Source organism: Artemia franciscana, chromosome 6, assembly GCF_032884065.1.
Source record: "Artemia franciscana chromosome 6, ASM3288406v1, whole genome shotgun sequence".
In the NCBI taxonomy this organism is placed as follows: domain Eukaryota; kingdom Metazoa; phylum Arthropoda; class Branchiopoda; order Anostraca; family Artemiidae; genus Artemia; species Artemia franciscana.
Genome location: NC_088868.1, coordinates 24,796,309 through 24,816,269, shown reverse-complemented (window position 1 = coordinate 24,816,269; position 19,961 = coordinate 24,796,309). Strand labels below are relative to the sequence as shown.

The 19,961-nt window shown below is 35.6% G+C and overlaps 3 protein-coding genes across 3 annotated transcripts in view; 1 reads left to right on the top strand and 2 right to left on the bottom strand.

Moving 5' to 3' along the window:
* The window catches only part of LOC136028231 (uncharacterized), a 129,470-nt gene that overhangs the window by 72,849 nt on the left and 36,660 nt on the right, over nucleotides 1-19,961 (bottom strand). The window lies entirely within an intron of this gene.
* LOC136028445 (salivary glue protein Sgs-3-like) lies at nucleotides 13,507-18,151 on the bottom strand. Its single transcript, XM_065706288.1, has 3 exons — nucleotides 18,091-18,151; nucleotides 17,387-18,058; nucleotides 13,507-15,832 (listed from the first exon to the last, which is right to left on the bottom strand). The coding sequence occupies exons 1-3, from the start codon at nucleotides 18,149-18,151 to the stop codon at nucleotides 15,777-15,779; spliced, it is 789 nt and encodes a 262-aa protein (XP_065562360.1). The 3' UTR covers nucleotides 13,507-15,776.
* Nucleotides 18,285-19,265, top strand: LOC136028444 (salivary glue protein Sgs-3-like; the record flags this gene model as incomplete). The annotated part of the gene is made up of 1 exon (XM_065706287.1): nucleotides 18,285-19,265. A coding segment is annotated over one exon (966 nt), but the record flags the coding sequence as incomplete, so codon positions are not given.

Below are 19,961 nucleotides of genomic sequence, written 5' to 3'. Positions count from 1 at the left end.
CCTGTAATTATTAACAAACAAAATTTTCTTTAAATAGAATACTAATCAGGACTAACTATAATCAGTATTTAAATAGGATCTTTATAAGGTATTACCTATTGAAAAATATACAGGAGGAGGGATCTAGGAGTAACGTCGATTTTTTTGACCGAAGAAATTTTGTCCAAATTAAGTATTTTTATTAAATGCTATTCAAATATCGCAAAAAAAGCAACTGAAGCGGAACAAGTTTCATATATAAAGTAAGGTAACATTAAGGAAATGACTCAAGCTAGTCCGCGAGATTTTTTTTTAGAGTTGTTAATTTATTAAGGGTTGGGGTGGATTGGAAACCAAAATCAAAAACTAAAATCATGCAAAATTTACAGGATATTAGAAAAGGAAACATAAGAAGGGAGAGACAAGAATCTATGAGTAAATTCTATATTTTCGACAAAGAAATTTTGTCCAAGTAAATATAAAGCTTTTTTTCTTTATTTACTTTCCCTTTATTTACTCATGCAAAACACAAAAATATATACCACAGTTATTAGCATAAGTTGGTTATAGATTCACACTGTCAAATCAATCTGAGACCGGTGCAAAGCAAAAAGCACCGGATGGAGACTCTTTTGAACGTTTCACCACCCAGGACATATTTAGAATTGGGTGTTTTAACACCACCACGTTTTTTCACCACCGTATGTTTTCTGCCACCCAGGAAGTCTTGCATCGTCAAGAGGATTAGTTGGGTCAGAATAGACGGGTTAGGTTAGGCTAGTCTATGCCAATATCTATGTTTTTGTCTATCTATATCTGTGTCTATGTCTATGTCTGTTCTTATATCTATGTCTATATCTATTCTAACCTATCTGAATTAAAAGGTGGCGGAAAATACATGGTGGCTGAAAACCGCGGTGGCGTTAAAACACTGCTACCCATGTTTAAGATCATGTTTTTTCCTATCATATTCTGCTATCATGCTAATTTTCCCTGTCATACTATGAATTAATGTAGCCACTGGAAATACATTTGTGTTGTAGGGGCTAGTACCTATCACTAAGGTTGACAAAACCCAAAATTAGCGTTAGCGGGGACATGGCAAAATCTAGGATTTTTGTTGGGGGAGGGGGTTACAAAACAACTTTAGAAAACCTATGAAGAATCTGCTCATATACATTTTTGTTACTTTTTTGCGAATCGGACGAAATTTTCAGGAGGGATCTTCAAACCCAATACCCACCCTCTGAATGTTGCCCAGGGGGTATATTTTTTCAATTTTTCAACGAAAAAATAGTATCTTCCAGAATTAAGCGGGGAGAGTTGTCCCATCTCCCTTGGTTAATACCCTTTTTGTACCACATTACAGGGATTGAACCTATCCCCCTTCCTCTGGGCATATGTGTTTAATATTATATTCAAAATCACAAACAGTATATGGTCCATGATAGTTTTGTCTTCGGAAGTCAGTGCATTAATTAGGCCTTTGTCATTAGGTTTTTGTGTCAATAAGGATCCAGGCGCTTTCTCATAGGGTATGGAAGTAGCGTAATTAAAAAAAAAGCTTGAGCTGTTATTTGGCTGGAGATTAGCATTGGTAGAATGTTTTGTCTAAGTTGCGCCAAAACTATCAAAGCAAGTTATTGAACGGATAAGACTATTGGCAGGATGGTTGGCTCGTAGAAATTAATGGGATGCATCAGCACTATCTTGTCACGGTCTTAATATTTGAGTAGCCAGTAGGGACCAGTGGCCTTTGTGATTGTGGAAATGATTGAATAGGAAAAACTGACAAAAATTTAGAATCACTGGTTACCCATTGGCCAACATCAGTAAACCATTTTTGCCAGACAAAAATAATGAAAAAGGAGTCATAAATATCAATTTATTACTGGTATTCATGCATCAAAATCCACATAAAGAAGCTGTTTTAAAGCCTTTGCCATAATGGCAACCATACGTGTACTCAGGTTTGGAGAGAAGGAAAAGGTTATCCTGGGGCTTGTCCAAGGGAGAAAGGGTCAAATCGAAGAAAAACCATTTAGGTCAATTCTTTAAAATCTTTCTTGTGTACAGGGGGTAATTAAAAATTCTACCTATCTCCCTCTGCGTGCAGGTACTGTGAAAAATAATATTACAAGCAGCTGAAAGTCTAATTGTTAATAATACATCAATAAAACGCTGGGAACTAATTTTATAGCCTTTATGGACCAGCTGGCACTCTCAACATACACTTGAATATATAGTTTAAATGAATCCGTATTATATTCATCTTATTACTATTTTTTTATTACACTGGCTATGCGTGACTTGTAACTACTAGCAGCCATATGTTAGCGTGTGTACCAGTATTTAGAAATTTAAAAAATCATATTTCTATATACAACTGTAATCTCATTTCAACCTTAATGAGCTAATAATATTTTCATAAAGAAGTATATTACAAGAGATGAAAAGTTTTTTCAACAAGTTGAACAGGCGAGGGTTTAAAAGTTTCCGCTGGGATAAAACCAAAATTTTACTAGTCCAGTTGGTTGAAACATGTTAATGCACTCTTGTCCTCCCTTGAAATGTTACCTCTTGAGAAAAAAGATGAGAAAACAGATGTCGGAAGATTCAAGACCCGTCTCTTGGTTAAGTAAAGATATGAGAAAATGAAACATAAGACATGAAATAAATATAATATTTAAAGCATTAACAAGTGTGGTTAAAAGTGAAGAATTTAGGTGCATATTGTTTTTAACCGACACTTGACACAGAGTAAACCCAGAATACGTTGAGGAAATAGTTCCCAAACAGGTCATAATGCAAAAATTGACTTAAATCGTTTTATAAAAACAATTTTTTGTTGCTCAAGTCATGTTTGGATGTTTGCTTACTTAGACATCAATACCTAAAACTCGACCAATCAACACTGCTCTTAAAACATGAACTTGTATGGGCGAAAATGAAGAAGCCTTGATATTGATCAAACAATTAGTTGCAACAGACTGTAGTAAGGAGCAACCCGGTTCAATAGTAGCCTTAACTCTAAAAACCGAATTTTGATAATGATAGTTACATCAAAAGAATTGCATTTTTCACATTGATTTTATATATATAAGTCCAATCAAGTTTAGTCTTATCTATCACAAGTTACGAGCCTAAGAGAATTTGTCTTATTTTAGAAAATAAGGAAATACACCGCTTAAGAGTCATAGAATCTTAACGAAAATCAAACCATTAGAATCAGCATATCAGAAAACCCTACTGTAGAAGTTTCAAGCCCTTATGTACAAAAACGTGGAATTTTGTATCTTTAGCCAGAAGACGGAACACGGATGTGTGTTTATTTGTTGTTTTTTTTTGTTATTTATTCCCAGGGGTGATCGTATAGACCCAGTGGTCCTAAAATGTCGCAAGAGGGCTGATTCTAAAGAAAATTAAAAGTTCTAGTGCTCTTTTTAAGTGACCGAAAAAATTAGAGGGTGCCTAGGCCCATGTTCAATGATAGCCATTGTATTCAACATAGTCGAAAAACCTGATAACTATGTCTTTAGGGACGACTTACTGCCCCGCAGTCCCCATGCAAGGGGCTTAATTGATTAATTTGAATAAATAGCTGAAATTACTAAAAATACTTTAGTTTTAAGAGTAAGGTATTGCGGAGGAGATAGCCCCCTTGTAAACAGAATAATTTTTGTTCATTTTATGTTTTAATGCTGCTCCTTACTTCCAGCTGAAAACAAATTTTGTTTTGTTTATTTTCTCATTGTTTTCTAAGATAATGGTAGAAAATCCAGACCTCCTCATGGAAATTCTCTTTTCTCGTGATGTATTCCTCCATGGAAAGTTCTTCCCAATTAACCCCCTCCCCAAACCAACCCCACCTCCCCTCAACACACAAAATTCCCCCTGAAAACGTCTCTACACTTCCCAATAACCATTGCTATATGTAAACAAAAGTCAAAATTTGTAACTTGCATTTCCTCCCCCGGGGACTATAGAGGATTAAGTCGTCCCAAAAGACATAATTATTAGGTTTTTCGACTATACTGAAAAAAATGGCTATCTCAAAATTTTGATCCGGTGACTTTGGAAAAAAATGAACTACTCTTTGAATTAAAAAAAAAGGAATAGTTGTGGGAAAAGTCAAAATCATGGTTAATTGTAGAAAAAGCAAAACAGATTGGGTCGATACGATCAACCCTAATCAAACTTTGGAGATTTTTGGACCTCTTTAGGACATCAAAATTTGGACATCTAATCAAATTTTGGAGCCATTTTGTTTAGTGTAGTTGAGAGTTCTGGAAACTATGTCTTTGACAACCCCAATACCTTTTCAGAACCAGAACATAATCTACACTTTACTAAAAAAATTTAGTTTTTTAAAATCATACCAGAAATAGCCAAGGAAAACTCAAAACGAGCAAAAATTAACATGAATTGGGCTGACATCCCCCATGCCTTCTCAAGAACCAAACATAATTTGCACTTCACAGAAAACAAATACATTTAAAAGGTTTTTGCTTTGTCTTTACTTGCTGAAAATGTTTTTACTAGATATATGAAGGGGGAAGTCTTCCCCCCTTGCACTCCAATACCAGCATGAGAGTCTGGTGCCCTTTTCAAGAGTAACAAGAGATTGGAGGGTAAGCAGCCCTTCTCTCAAGCCCGTTCATTTTTCAAACGCATCCAGTCGAAATTCTTAGACAGCCATTGAGTTCAGCACAGTAGATTGGTCCAGCAACTATGTTTTTGGGGATAATAGCCATGTCAACCCCCGAAATCATGCAATTGGTCCATTATGCTTTAAAACTAAATGTTGCTGTATCATTCTTTCTATATACACCTTATATGCCCCCAGGGTATAACTTATAACCCTTGCCCTGATGGCTCTGGGGGTTTGTCTCAAAGACATAAATTCCAAACCTTTCAATTACGTTAAAAAAAATGGCTATCTCAAAATTTTTAGTGGATGGTGTTTGTGGAAATGGTGGGCGTGGGATGGGGGTTAGTTGCTCTCTATTTGCTTTTCGACTATTGAAAAGGGTTCGCCGGCCTTTCAATTTCCAATCGAATAAACTGTTTTCTAACTTTCTAATAGAACAAAAGACCATGTCAAAATTAAAATCAGACAAATTTTGAGTAAATACGAGTTTTGTGTGGGGGAGGGGGTATCCACTCTCCGATGACTCTGAATCTTAAACAGAGTACAAGAACTTCTGATTACTAATCCAAGGTGCCCCCTCCAAAGTTATTTTTGACTATTAAAAAGGGGCACTGGCTCTTTAAAATTCCCATCGAATGAGCTGTTTTTGAAGTTTCTTTGACAATAAATGGCAATTTCAAAAAAAAAATTTCAGATGAATTTTTGGAAAACACGAGTCGTGTGTGTGGGGTAGGGGGTGGGGATATCCACCCTCCAATCACTCTGAATCTTAAAAAGAGCACATGAGCCTCAGATTACGAATCCAATGTGCCCCCACCTATAATCATTTTTGACTATTAAAAAGGACACTGGCTCTTTCAATTTCCCATCGAATGAGCTGTTTTGAAGTTTCTTTGACAATAAGTGGCCATCTCAAAATTTCTATCAGATGAATTTTGTGAAAACACGAGTCGTGTGCTTGTGGTGGGGGGTATCAACCCTATGACCACTTTGAATCATAAATTGCCGATCCAATGAGCCCCCTCCAAAGTTTATATGATCACTTTTTCGATATTCGCCTTATATAACCCCCGGGCATAATTTGAAGCCCTTGCCCTGAGGGGTCTAGGGGGGGGATGTCATCCTCAAAGATGTAAATTCCAGACCTTTCAATTATGCTGAGCAAAATGACCATCTAAAAGTTTGGATGGGATGGGCTTAGGGAAATCGTGGGTGTGGGAGCGAGTTTAGTAGGCTTCCAATCACTTTTAACTATTAAAAAGGGTACTAGCCCTCTCAATTTCCAATCAAATGTGCTATCCGACAATTCCGACAGTTATTGATCGCGATATTTAGTTCAGCATGGTATTTAGCATTGGCTCTCCTGGCACGTAAAAGGGCTCTGGCGACGGGGGAACTGCACCTCTCCTGCTTGCAAATTAGGGTTTCGTTAATATCCTATTAAGCCGCTTTACGTCTACACTCGTTAAATGCTCAAAATTAATAATATTTCTCAATCTTTTACTGGTCTCAATTTCACTATTTGCACAATCGAAATAGATTCAGAGTTTAATCCAGTTTATGTCCTCACAGTTCAAAGACCAAATCAATACTGTGTGTCTGGGAGGGGGATATCCACCATTTGATCACTCTGAATCTAAAAATGGACACTAAAACTTCAGATTACTAATCCAATAACCCCCTTCTGAAGTTTATAGGATCACCCTTTCTGTAAAAACTTTAAATTCCCCAGGGCATAACTTACTACCCTTGCCCTGAGGGTTTTGGGGGGTTGTCACCCTCAAAGACATTATTTCTGGACCTTTCAATCATGTTGAACAATATGGCTATCTTCGAATTTTGAATGGATCTGTCCGGAAAAATGGTGGGCATGGGAGGGGGTTAGTTACCCCCGATCACTTTTGACTGCTAAAAAAAAGCACTAGCCCCTCCTTTTTCTTTGAAAAACTTATTTTGTTGAAAAAGTATGTATTTTAATTACTTTCTAATAAAATATTCATTAATGTTGTCTTTTTGCTTATTCGTCAAAATAAATTAACATCTCAGGATTTCAATAGGCTTATAAAACTCAATAAATAGAACTCTAGATGGGAATTTTTCTATCCAACATTTTTGTAGGAATCTAATTGATAAATCATGGATAAATTATTATTTTGGGTTAATTTGTTTCCAACTAAAGTAAGCAATAGACAAAGTGGGGACCTTTATTTATTTACATCATTGTAAATTACATCATTTACTCATTTACAAAATTGAAGTTTATGATTTTTGCATCTGGCATCAACTGCCTAGTCTCTACAGTTTTTTTTTCCATAAAAAAACGAATAATAGCTGATATTTCAAATGTTTGGGGGGGGGGAGATAAGTATTGGACGCCAATGTCTTCAGCTTTTTTTTAATCTGTCTTTTGCTAGTTCTTTCTTGTTATTTAGAGGGCTGAAAATTCGTCAAAACTGACTTAAAATAAGCTATTACTTTCAAATAATATCAAACAGATATTTACTGTAAAACGTATTGTAAAGGTAAATACGGCGGACAACGGAAAAAATAAAAGAAAAAGAGACGAAACTAACTTCATAACAGGTAAATAGAAACAATACCAATGAGTGTGGGTAACTTCTAATAGTTGAAACAGTTTCTATTGGCATCTAGCGTTTGACAATGCTTGGTATGTTTTCAGTGTAATGATAAGAATAAGTAGTTTAATTTGTATAATTGGTGAACAATCTGATCTCAGTTTCTGACAGAAATACAGAGTTTGAATTTGTCGCCAAATATCAGATTGTAATTATAGTTGGCTTTTCTTTTGTTTTTGTTGACACTAGCGTCAGTTTCCACTCTCGTAAGTTATTCATACTCTTTGTATTACACTTCAATAAATAATACATAATAGCAAATTATATTGACACTGCTTAAAACCCTCAGTTTTGCACGACGAAAAGCGTCGTACTAAGAAAAGAGTTTCAAGAAAAGTTTGCTATCTTTCTCTCATGTTTTCAGTTAATGAAGCTATAGCTCCCTAAGGATCGACTACTCTGAATCTCCAAACTATTCTTTGCTTTCGGGTCAATTGACGGAGTTGAAGCAGTTATTTAGCCAACCTGAAGAAGCATAAAACAAGTTTGATGCATTTTACTTATTGAAAATCTTCCAAATATCTAGAAGACCTGGAATTCTCCAAAGAGCCGAAAGACCTAGCTGACATTAATTCCTCCAAGAAATGTAGGAAGGAGCGCCCCCTTCCTGACGCAAAGACAAGTAAAAAGCCAAAGCAAAGTAGAATTAGATCAACGTTGGCAATTCTTCAGGTGCGACACCGTTGGTGCTGCCCCGGTCACTCCCCCCCCAACAGCGGATCTGTGGAGGAGAAACACTATGGTTAGGTATCCAAAGAATAATTTACTAGTGTACAATGCCACTTTATTTGCCATTGAAACAGAAACATACTAAAATGGTTTAAGTTTCTTTAAAAAGACAATAAGATAAAATTTAAAATGTTCTTTATGCGAAAATAATAAGAAAAGTCTGAATATTTTGGCTTCACAATCGGAAGCCTTTATCAACGGAAAAAAAAAGTTAACTTAAGCGAAATATACGAGCGAAAAAAAAACTAGAAAACACAAACGCTACAAAAGAAGCAGGAAAGGAACTCACATTTAAACAAAATCCAATCTGGTATTTCAACAAAGCACCAAAGCACAAAAAAAGCACAAGACAAAATATCTGCTACATATTATTGTGCGTCCGAATCATTTTCTGATATGGGATTCTAGCAAAATGAACATTCTTTTTATTTATAAATCTTACGTATGCCTAGGTTCAAATCAAATATAGGCTAAACGACTATTACGCTTGAAAAAGTGAATGAATATTATGTATTTCTAACGAGCTCGTGCCAGATTAGGAAGTCAAGAGATTCACTTAATTTTTCAATCATAGAGGTTCCTTAACCTGTATTTGATTTTAAAACAGGACAGAATCTATTCATCTTAGTTCAACAGTTGATGTTCTTGCCGTGGGCCAACTTACTAAGATTTCGACTTAGAGCTCTGTTAAAGCTCCAATTCTTTGACGGTGGGTCCAGGTAACCATCGCATTAGTTAATCAATTTTTTGACACTGGTCCAAATTTGATTTAAAGAAAGGCTCTATGGCTCTGTGACTGCATAACTTTAGATAGCCCTCTCCAACATAGACTACAAGACTCCTCTTCAACTCACACACTCTAGGTTTAGTCTCTACTACTAGTGAAAACCACTCTTTTGACCCCGGGCAAGAGTTAAACGTAGCTTTCCACAATCTAGTCTTACTTTCATCAATCCGGCCTGAGGTCCACACACTTTTGGTGATAAGATCGGTGGCTAAATGCTTACCACTTACTAGCAATTACCTGAAATCGACAGACTAGAAAAAAAAACAAGGCAAGACCAAAGTGTTTCTCCTGTAACAAAATGTTATTCAATGTTGCTTAGGGTCGGGGACTGTAATTTTCCTGTGCAAGGTATGCGATTGTGCTCATTCCAATGCTATAACTTTCATTTTAATCTGAGGCCATTTTCGAGGGTTTTCAGGCTTTTTTTTGAAATCACCATAAATTTCTTTTCCTAATAAACTTTTACATAAGACGAACCGAAATAGTAGTCACCGTTCCTCAATAAGTGTCGGATGGCAATTTTTTTCTACTTGGCAGTTTTTTTCTATACAAATGTTTTAACTTTTAGTTCCTATGGGGTGTGGTTCGTTCTTTAATAGGTCGTAGCTACTGCTGCAACCATGATTTTTGCTATCCCGGTCATGGTAACAAACCTTTATTAAAATTTTATGTCAAGATAAGACCCTGCTAGAGGATACTAACACTGGGCATTGCCAAACGGTATAAAGCAACCGAGTTAATTAAAGTTTTTACTGTAAAAAATGAGAGCATTAAACTATAGTTGGTGTAGCTGAATTTTTGTGAACAGAAGGAAGGGAGGGGGTTACATCAAGGAATGGTCATTGGAAATTTTGAAATCCAATTAATCGTTATTTTGTCAATTTCTTCATCTTAAGAGCATTTGATCTCTAAAAACTAAATTTGCGAGCCTCAATGTCGGCTGATCGTGTTAAAGACAAAAATCTTATAGTGAATTCTCCCAGGGAGCTAGTCAATATTGAAATCTATGAAATCTAATAGATGGTAGGATTTGTAAAAACCAATTAGATATGAACAATCGCTTTGAAATTAGCCATGAAACATTACTCTACGATGGTGTGATAGCCTGCTAATGTTGCAGTAGCTTGCTGGTAAAGAGACAATTTATGAAACCTGCTACCGGGGTTGGGAGGGTGGTATGCTTCAGTATTTCTTGTAAACCTCCAGTTAATGGTTATGGAATGTAATTATTACAATGGCACCATTTTATGCTTCTAAGTTTTTTCACTTCGGAAGTGGCACCAAAAGTGTTGTTTTTAGTGCTATATCACACTTATGTGTGTAGAATTGATAAAACACACATAGATATGAGCCACAGCTATCAAATAATTCATTTAAAGTTCTGGTAATCCAGCTTTTCCGCTTGAGACATGGCACCAAAAGTGTCATTCGTCACTTTCAGACGGTGGGAGTTAGAGGAATGACGTAGATATGAGGAAAATCTTTTATATGAGCTATTAAAGACCTATCTACGGTGTCTGGTAGCCCACTAGCGCCACCCCTTGCGAAATGGCACAAAAAGTTTTATTTTTAGTACCATATGACACTTGCAGGTGGCGGAATTTATAAAAAGTACGCGGATATGAACAATAGCTTATAAATGAGTCATTAAACATATCTCCATGATGTTTTGGTAATCTGTTAGCCCTGGGAAAAAAAATGGGGTGACCCATCAGTGCTGACCATCCAAAAAAGTGATTTTCCCTATTGTTCAAGGTAGGGGACTGTAATTTCTATTTGTATGTTTTTTTATAATGCTGATTCTGATGTATCATTTCTCATTTTGATCCGACGCCATTTTCAAGGGGCTCCAGGTTTTTTCTTCTAAAGCACCATAAATTTATTTTCGTAATAAACTCTTACTTTTAAGATAAACCGAAATTATAGTTATCGTTCCTTAATAAATTCTGAATAGTATTTTTTTAATAGGCATACTTTTTAATTGGGAATTTTTAACGAGTTCTTTAACTTTCGGTTACTATGGGTGTGGTTCACTCTTTATTTGGTTGCAGTTAATATTGCAACCATTATTTGGTTTGTGTCTGTATAATATTCCCTACCTTTTAATTTTATCCTATTAAGAATTGCTCTACTGTCGATAGTACTAGCGCTGTATGTTTGTACAATCTGGCTCTGTAGTTTCAATCGAGTTTTTCAGGTTTATGAACAATGGCGTAATTTCTTCAAAATCTTAGGGGGGGGGGGCAAAGTTTTAGCCAATTTTTCTAAATCAAATGAAAATGATAGTTAAAACCAAAAAATGAGCCATTTAGTCCCATAATGGCAAAGATATACTAAAGAACATTGACCCGTTTCTGTGGCTGCTTGAATAATGAAGACTTGTCCTAGTTTTGACAAGATTTTTGAAGAAACTAGGTTTCAGCTGGGGGGGGGGAGTCAAAATGGGGTCTGGGGCCAATTGCCCCCTGACCATTAGTAAATTACGCCCCTGTTATGAAGGAAGGCCATGACAAACCTCGTTGATAGCCACCAGTGAATTGCTAAAAAAGAGTTCACCATGAAATTAAGCTTACCTTGAAACAATAAGAATAAATTTTTAAACCCTCTGTGTGCAAAAATAGTACCTTGGTGTTTTCCTGTAAAAGATAGTCACTTGCATTTGTTCTTCCTTTTTTTCATTGTTTTGGGTAGACGATAGTCGTATCAATTCAGTAGCCGTATAATATAAGAATAGGGCTCATTCAAATAAAGATATAAGGTTTTAGAGCTTTTTTTTTTAAATAACCAAAAAGTTTTGCTACAACAAAATAATTTTCTTGGTCTTTTTCTGTCGGTAAAAATACAATTTTTGCCCGAGAGTGCCAAAATACTATAGAGTGAAAATTCTTAGTATTTATGTGAACATACAGATGGTAGCATATTTTGTCCGTACAACATTAGCAAACTAATTTTGCAACAAAATAATTTTCTGGGTGCACCTGCAATCATTGCAATGTAATATTGCCATTATTTTGGGTGGTCATGAGCGGGACGTGCAACCTTCGGGTGACTATAGTTTAGATCCTTAATGTTGAATTAAATAAAAAAACAAGTTTTTTTTAGCTGAAAGTAAGGAGCGACATTAAAACTTAAAACGGACAGAAATTACTTCGTATATAAAAGGGGCTTCTTCCTCAACAACGCCCCGCTCTTTACGCTAAGGTTTGACTCTTTCTCTCAACTCTGCTTTTTAAACAGTAAAAAACTTTAGCGTAAAGAGTGGGGTGTTGATAAGGAAGCAGCCCCTTTCATATACGTAGTAATTTCTGTCCGTTTTATGTTTTAATGTCCCCCCTTACTTTCAGCTAAAAAAAAACTTGTTTTTTTTATTTGAATATCTGAACGTTTTTGAATCAATACATGTTTTGATTTTGGCTCTAAGCAGAGGAATACTTAACACGAAATTTGCAAGTTTTTTTGGCTAAATGGCTTTCTCATAGTTTTGATCAAATGATTTTGAGAAAAAAAGAAACGGTGGAGGAAGCCTAATTGCAGTGCGATTTTTTGGTTACTTAAAAAGGCAACTAGAACTTTTAATGTTTTACGAATGGTTTTATTAGTAAAAGAAAAACGTAACTTATAAATTAGCTCTTTACACTAAAGATTAAATTTTGTCCCAATTCATTAAGAATGACCCCTGAATCACAAAAGCTGTAGAATAAATAGTTGAAATCACTAAAAACACTTTAGCGTAAAGAGCGAGGTATTAGGAGGAGGTGAGCCCCTCATATGCGTAATAATTCCTGTTCGTTTTAAGGTTTAATGCTGCTCCTTACTTCCAGTTGAAAAAACTTTTCATATTTAATTTTTCATTGTTTTTTTTTTAAATAATGCTAGAAAATCCTACTCTCCCTTCATGGAAAGTTTCTTCCCCTATGACAAATTCCTCGATTGAAAGTTCCTTCAACATATCCCCATCTTGTCAACCCCTCCCCAAACCAAAAAATCCCCCTGAAAACGTCTGTACACTTCCCAATAAGCATTACTATATGTAATCACTGGTCAAAGTTTGTAACTTGCAGCCCCTCCAACAGGGACTGTGGGGGAGTAAGACGTCCCTAAAGACATAATTATAAGGTTTTTCGACTATGCTGAATAAAATGGCTATCTCAAAATTTTGATCCATTGACTTTGGGAAAACAATTAGCGTGGGAGGGGGCCTAGATGCCCTCCAATTTTTTGGTTACTTAAAAAGGACACTAGAACTTTTGATTTCCGTTAGAATGAACCCTCTCGCAAGATTTTAGGACCACTGGGTCAATACGATCACGCCTGGAAAAAAAAACAAATAAACACGCATCCGTGATCTGCCTTCTGGCAAAAATTACAAAATTCCACATTTTTGTAGATAGGAGCTTGAAACTTCTACAGCAGGGCTCTCTGATATGCTGAATCTGATGGTGTGATTATCGTTAAGATTCTATGACTTTTAGGGGGTGTTTTCCCCTATTTTCTAAAATGAGGCAAATTTTTTTAAGCTCGTAGCTTTTGATAGGTAAAACTAAACTTGATGAAACTTGTATATTTAAAAGCGACATTAAAATGCAATTCTTTATATGTAGCTACTGGTATCAAACTTCCAATTTTTAGAGTTTTGGTTACTATTGAGCCGGGTCGCTGCTTACTACAGTTCGTTACCACGAACTTTGAAAATGACGTCACATGCACTCAAAGAGCAAAAGAGATACATGATAGAATTTGTAATGAAGTCATACGTTGTATAAAAGGTGTTGCATTCAGACAGTATTGTTAATTAATATAAAACGCTTAAGTGTAAAACATATCAATAAAAATTAACAAGTATACACAAAATGCACTACATTATTATTGGGCAGCTTCCAACTACCATACATAAAATATTGATGGTCTTCCCTAAAAAAAAAAAAAAAAAATTCATGAGAAGAAAATAATTAATATCAATCAAAAGGAAAAATAGGAATAAGAAAAAATCGAAAAATAGACTAAGGTTTAAGCTAAGCTCTCACTAAACATAGTTAAAACAATACCTTAGACTTTGACTCTGTTTTATTGAAAAATATTTAAAAACGTCCATTAAAAGGGCTTAAGACGGGAAAATGTTCTTATATGTGCCTAGTGGACACGTTTGCAATCGTATGGGGGGGGACAATTATCATGTACTATAGATGTAAGTAACGAAAAAAGCCAATGGGAAGTAATTACTCGTACTTCTTAGCTCCTGTCTGTATTTCTGTACACTTTTATCATGAATTAGCCCTTCTACAGCTGTTATTAATTGCAATTTTATTTTAATTTGAAATATTTGACCATAAATCAAACTTCATAGTTTCTCCATGACTGATTTGATACAAAAAGAACTTTAGTGGACACAAAAAGTAAATAGGATAAAATTTCTTATAAAATCGGAAACAGATTCAAATAATTCACCCATAGTTATTTATTGAAAAAAGCTAAATGTTCATTCACTTCTTGAAAAACAATTATTTTAAAACTTATACTAATTTGTTAGATAATTTTAGTTCCTATTGAGGATATTGTTTGTGCAGATCGGAAGAAAAGAAAAAAAAACTACAACCAGCTTAATAAGACTTTTGGTGGGTTTTGACTTGGTGTGTTTTCTTGGTTATTTTTAAGATTATGATAATTTTGCGCTCTATGTGTTAGAGGAATAGTATACATTATTATATACGCAACGGATTTTGTTGATGAATATAGAAGAATCATAAACCCCAGAAACTTGATTTTTGGCCATATGTTAAGCTTAGATAAAAAGTTACAATAGGAGGAAATTTCAATCTGTGACTTTTTCTAAATTTTGAAGCTGTTTCTCCTGTTTAGTTCATACAAAATTTATGTTGCTGACACAAAGTCCTTGAACATTTAATGTAAGATTAGGAAAATTTTCATGTAAGTCAACCCGTAGTCAACCTGCGTGTGTTCCCCAGCGAGAACCTCCAACAGGTACGACTCTAGTTCGGCATTGTGAAGGGACACGCATGCACGGAGAGGTGTAGCATAAATGGGAGACAGTAACAACGGCCATCAAAGGGGTAAAATTAACCTTGACTGGGCTGCCCACTTAATTGGACAGTCTGTCTTGGCTTTTTTCTACAATTGGCCATGACTTTGACTTTTCCTAAAACTATTCCCTTTTTTTAAATTCAAAAATCAACGGAGAAAGGGGTCTAATTAATCTTGACTGGGCTGCCCACTTAATTGGACAATTTGTCTTGGCTTTTTTCTACATTTGGCCATGACTTTGACTTTTCCCACAACTATTCCCTTTTTTTAAATTGGGAAAACAATTAGCGTGGGAGGGGGCCTAGATGCCCTCCAATTTTTTGGTTACTTAAAAAGGACACTAGAACTTTTGATTTCCGTTAGAATGAACCCTCTCGCAAGATTTTAGGACCACTGGGTCAATACGATCACGCCTGGAAAAAAAAACAAATAAACACGCATCCGTGATCTGCCTTCTGGCAAAAATTACAAAATTCCACATTTTTGTAGATAGGAGCTTGAAACTTCTACAGCAGGGCTCCCTGATATGCTGAATCTGATGGTGTGATTATCGTTAAGATTCTATGACTTTTAGGGGGTGTTTTCCCCTATTTTCTAAAATGAGGCAAATTTTTTTAAGCTCGTAGCTTTTGATAGGTAAAACTAAACTTGATGAAACTTGTATATTTAAAAGCGACATTAAAATGCAATTCTTTATATGTAGCTACTGGTATCAAACTTCCAATTTTTAGAGTTTTGGTTACTATTGAGCCGGGTCGCTGCTTACTACAGTTCGTTACCACGAACTTTGAAAATGACGTCACATGCACTCAAAGAGCAAAAGAGATACATGATAGAATTTGTAATGAAGTCATACGTTGTATAAAAGGTGTTGCATTCAGACAGTATTGTTAATTAATATAAAACGCTTAAGTGTAAAACATATCAATAAAAATTAACAAGTGCACAAAATACACTACATTATTATTGGGCAGCTTCCAACTACCATACATAAAATATTGATGGTCTTCCCTAAAAAAAAAAAAAAAATTCATGAGAAGAAAATAATTAATATCAATCAAAAGGAAAAATAGGAATAAGAAAAAATGGAAAAATAGACCAAGGTTTAAGCTAAGCTCTCACTAAACATAGTTAAAACAATACCCTAGACTTTGAAGTCGTTTTATTGAAAAATATTTAAAACGTCCATTAAAAGGGCTTAAGACGAGAAAACGTTCTGATATGTGCCTAGTGGATACGTTTGCAATCGTATGGGGGTGGGGGGGGGGGGGGCAATTATCATGTGCTATAGATGTAAGTAACAAAAAAAGCCAGTGGGAAGTAATTACTCGTACTTCTTAGCTCCTGTCTGTATTTCTGTACACTTTTATCATGAATCAGCCCTTCTACAGCTGTTATTAATTGCAATTTTATTTTAATTTGAAATATTTGACCATAAATCAAACTTCATAGTTTCTCCATGACTGATTTTATACAAAAAGAACATATATGTAACAACCGGTGAACTTTGGCTCCCAGAATTGTAAAGATTATTAAAACTGGTAATTTTTTGACAATGAATAAACTATTCCCAATCCAAACATCTATTGAAATATTTCTTTTTTACAAAAATATTGTGTTTTGAAACTTAATTTCAAATATCTACATTAGCAATATTTACCTCATGATTTGCCCGCAATTTTAGAATGGACCATGAAACCCAAATAGGATTTGTAAGTGAAAAAATGTTGCAAAAACTTAATGAGCTTAATGTGCAAAAACATTTGCCAAATAGTTGCTAAATAGGAGACAGAGCAAGAAGATGAGGAACAGTTAGACTATTGTAAATTTTAGAAAGAAGGAAATGACTAGGGCGTGTAGCATTAGAGACAAGTGACACATAAGCTATCGTTGTGTTTTTTCAAAATTTTGGATGCCACACTTTATAGTCTCTTTAACTGAATTTCTAATGGACATTCCCAGGTAAGTAGGGCTTTTAGAGAATGGGATACAATTTTCTCAAGAGATAAATAAGATCTTGCGTGTAGAAGTTCTGTCAGACATCAATATAATTAAGTCCAGTCATTATATTTCTTAGATTAAATGATAAAGCACTTTATAAAGTCACAGAGCTGTCTTCTTAGAATACTGATTAGCTGATAATGGCAAGCCAGTTTCTTCATTTGAGTTTTAACTACCACTTTGACGGATTTCCTTTTAAATTTCCCTTGTAGTCAAAATCAAATGTTTTCCCAAGACCATTCGTCATTATCCTATACATAAAGAAATGCCAAAAAAACTTCCCTATAAATCCTTCTTTTCATAATGTTACTAGATTCAAATCAAAACCATTAATGAAATCATATTTTATTTATCACCGTTGCTTGTCTTATGAACGAGATTTTTTGTAACCCCTAAAATGTGCTAGGGCAATTAATTTGCAATTATTTCTGCACATTAGAGTGGAATATAGGGTGATTATGCCAATTTTCCATACTTAGGACCATAAATTTAATTATATCTTACAACTAAAATGCAAATAAAGCAAATAAATCCAACAAATATGAGACTAAAACAAAAAATTACCTTCTGTAGTAATTATCAAAGGCGGAGTCGCCGATCCTGGTCCTATTGTTGTTGCAGGAGCTATGGTAGGAGTTACAGCTGTCGTTGGAGTTTTAGAAGTGGGTTTAGTAGTTGGTTTTGGTGTTATAGTTGTTGTAATAGTATTCGTAGTTGACGAGGATGTTGGGCTGGTCGTCACAGATGTTGTGGAGCTGGTGGTAGTTGCAGTTGATGTAGTAGTAGGGATTATTGTTGTGGAAGACGTGGTTTTAGGAGTTGTAGAACTTACAGTCGTGGAAGTCGGTGTGGTTGTTGGAGATGTTGTGGTAGGATTCGTAGTTGTAGTGGATGTTGTACTAGGGGTTGTTGTTGCTGTAGATGTAGTTGAAGGAGTCGTAGTGGTAGTCGTAGTAGTTGGGCTCGTCGTCACAGATGTTGTGGAACTAGTGGTAGTTGCAGTGGATGTAGTAGTAGGAATTATTGTTGTGGAAGACGTGGTTTTAGGAGTTGTAGAACTTACAGTCGTGGAAGTCGGTGTGGTTGTTGGAGATGTTGTGGTAGGATTCGTAGTTGTAGTGGATGTTGTACTAGGGGTTGTTGTTGCTGTAGATGTAGTTGAAGGAGTCGTAGTTGTAGTCGTAGTAGTTGGGCCCGTCGTCGGTCTCTGTTGATCGATTTGTTTGTTTGTTTTAGCTTTGAGTTATTTTATTTTTCTTGATTTCTGCTCGTCTTGGGATTAATAGAGCTCTTTTCTATTCTCTGAAAAGCTTCTTTTTGGTAAAACATTTTGTTACTTCATCAAATAAAAGACTCTAAATTTGGCAGCTATAATTAAAATAAATATTCGATATGTTTATGGGGTGAAGTTGTCTTTGCCTTTGGAAAGTTTTCAGCCTAATATTTTGCCATTATCTTTTTTTCAGACACTACTCCATCTTCTACCACAATAACAACCACTCCTACAACTAAAACACCAACAACAACTGAATCTTCAACAACTACAACTTCTATTACAACAACAGTAACAACCACACCAGTTACTGAAACAACAACCCTGACAACAACTCCTACTACTACATCAACTACGACTACGACTTCTACCACAACATCTGCTACAACCACACCAACTTCTACGACTGCAAGTTCGACAACTCCTAAAACCACGTCTTCCACAACAATAATCCCTACTACTACATCAACTGCAACTACCACCGGTTCCACAACATCTGTGACGACGGGCCCAACTACTACGACTACAACTACGACTCCTTCAACTACATCTACAGCAACAACAACCCCTAGTACAACATCCACTACAACTACGAATCCTACCACAACATCTCCAACAACCACACCGACTTCCACGACTGTAAGTTCTACAACTCCTAAAACCACGTCTTCCACAACAATAATTCCTACTACTACATCCACTGCAACTACCACTAGTTCCACAGCATCTGTGACGACGAGCCCAACTACTACGACTACCACTACGACTCCTTCAACTACATCTACAGCAACAACAACCCCTAGTACAACATCCACTACAACTACGAATCCTACCACAACATCTCCAACAACCACACCGACTTCCACGACTGTAAGTTCTACAACTCCTAAAACCACGTCTTCCACAACAATAATCCCTACTACTACATCAACTGCAACTACCACCAGCTCCACAACATCTGTGACGACCAGCCCAACATCCTCGTCAACTACGAATACTATTACAACAACTATAACACCAAAACCAACTACTAAACCCACTTCTAAAACTCCAACGACAGCTGTAACTCCTACCATAGCTCCTGCAACAACAATAGGACCAGGATCGGCGACTCCGCCTTTGATAATTACTACAGAAGGTAATTTTTTGTTTTAGTCTCATATTTGTTGGATTTATTTGCTTTATTTGCATTTTAGTTGTAAGATATAATTAAATTTATGGTCCTAAGTATGGAAAATTGGCATAATCACTCTATATTCCACTCTAATGTGCAGAAATAATTGCAAATTAATTGCCCTAGCACATTTTAGGGGTTACAAAAAATCTCGTTCATAAGACAAGCAACGGTGATAAATAAAATATGATTTCATTAATGGTTTTGATTTGAATCTAGTAACATTATGAAAAGAAGGATTTATAGGGAAGTTTTTTTGGCATTTCTTTATGTATAGGATAATGACGAATGGTCTTGGGAAAACATTTGATTTTGACTGCAAGGGAAATTTAAAAGGAAATCCGTCAAAGTGGTAGTTAAAACTCAAATGAAGAAACTGGCTTGCCATTATCAGCTAATCAATACGATCACGCCTGGAAAAAAACAAACAAATAAACATGCATCCGTGATCTGCCTTCTGGCAAAAATTACAAAATTCCACATTTTTGTAGATAGGAGCTTGAAACTTCTACAGCAGGGTTCTCTGATATGCTGAATCTGATGGTGTGATTATCGTTAAGATTCTATGACTTTTAGGGGGTGTTTTCCCCTATTTTCTAAAATGAGGCAAATTTTCTTAAGCTCGTAGCTTTTGATAGGTAAAACTAAACTTGATGAAACTTGCATATTTAAAATCAGCATTAAAATGCGAT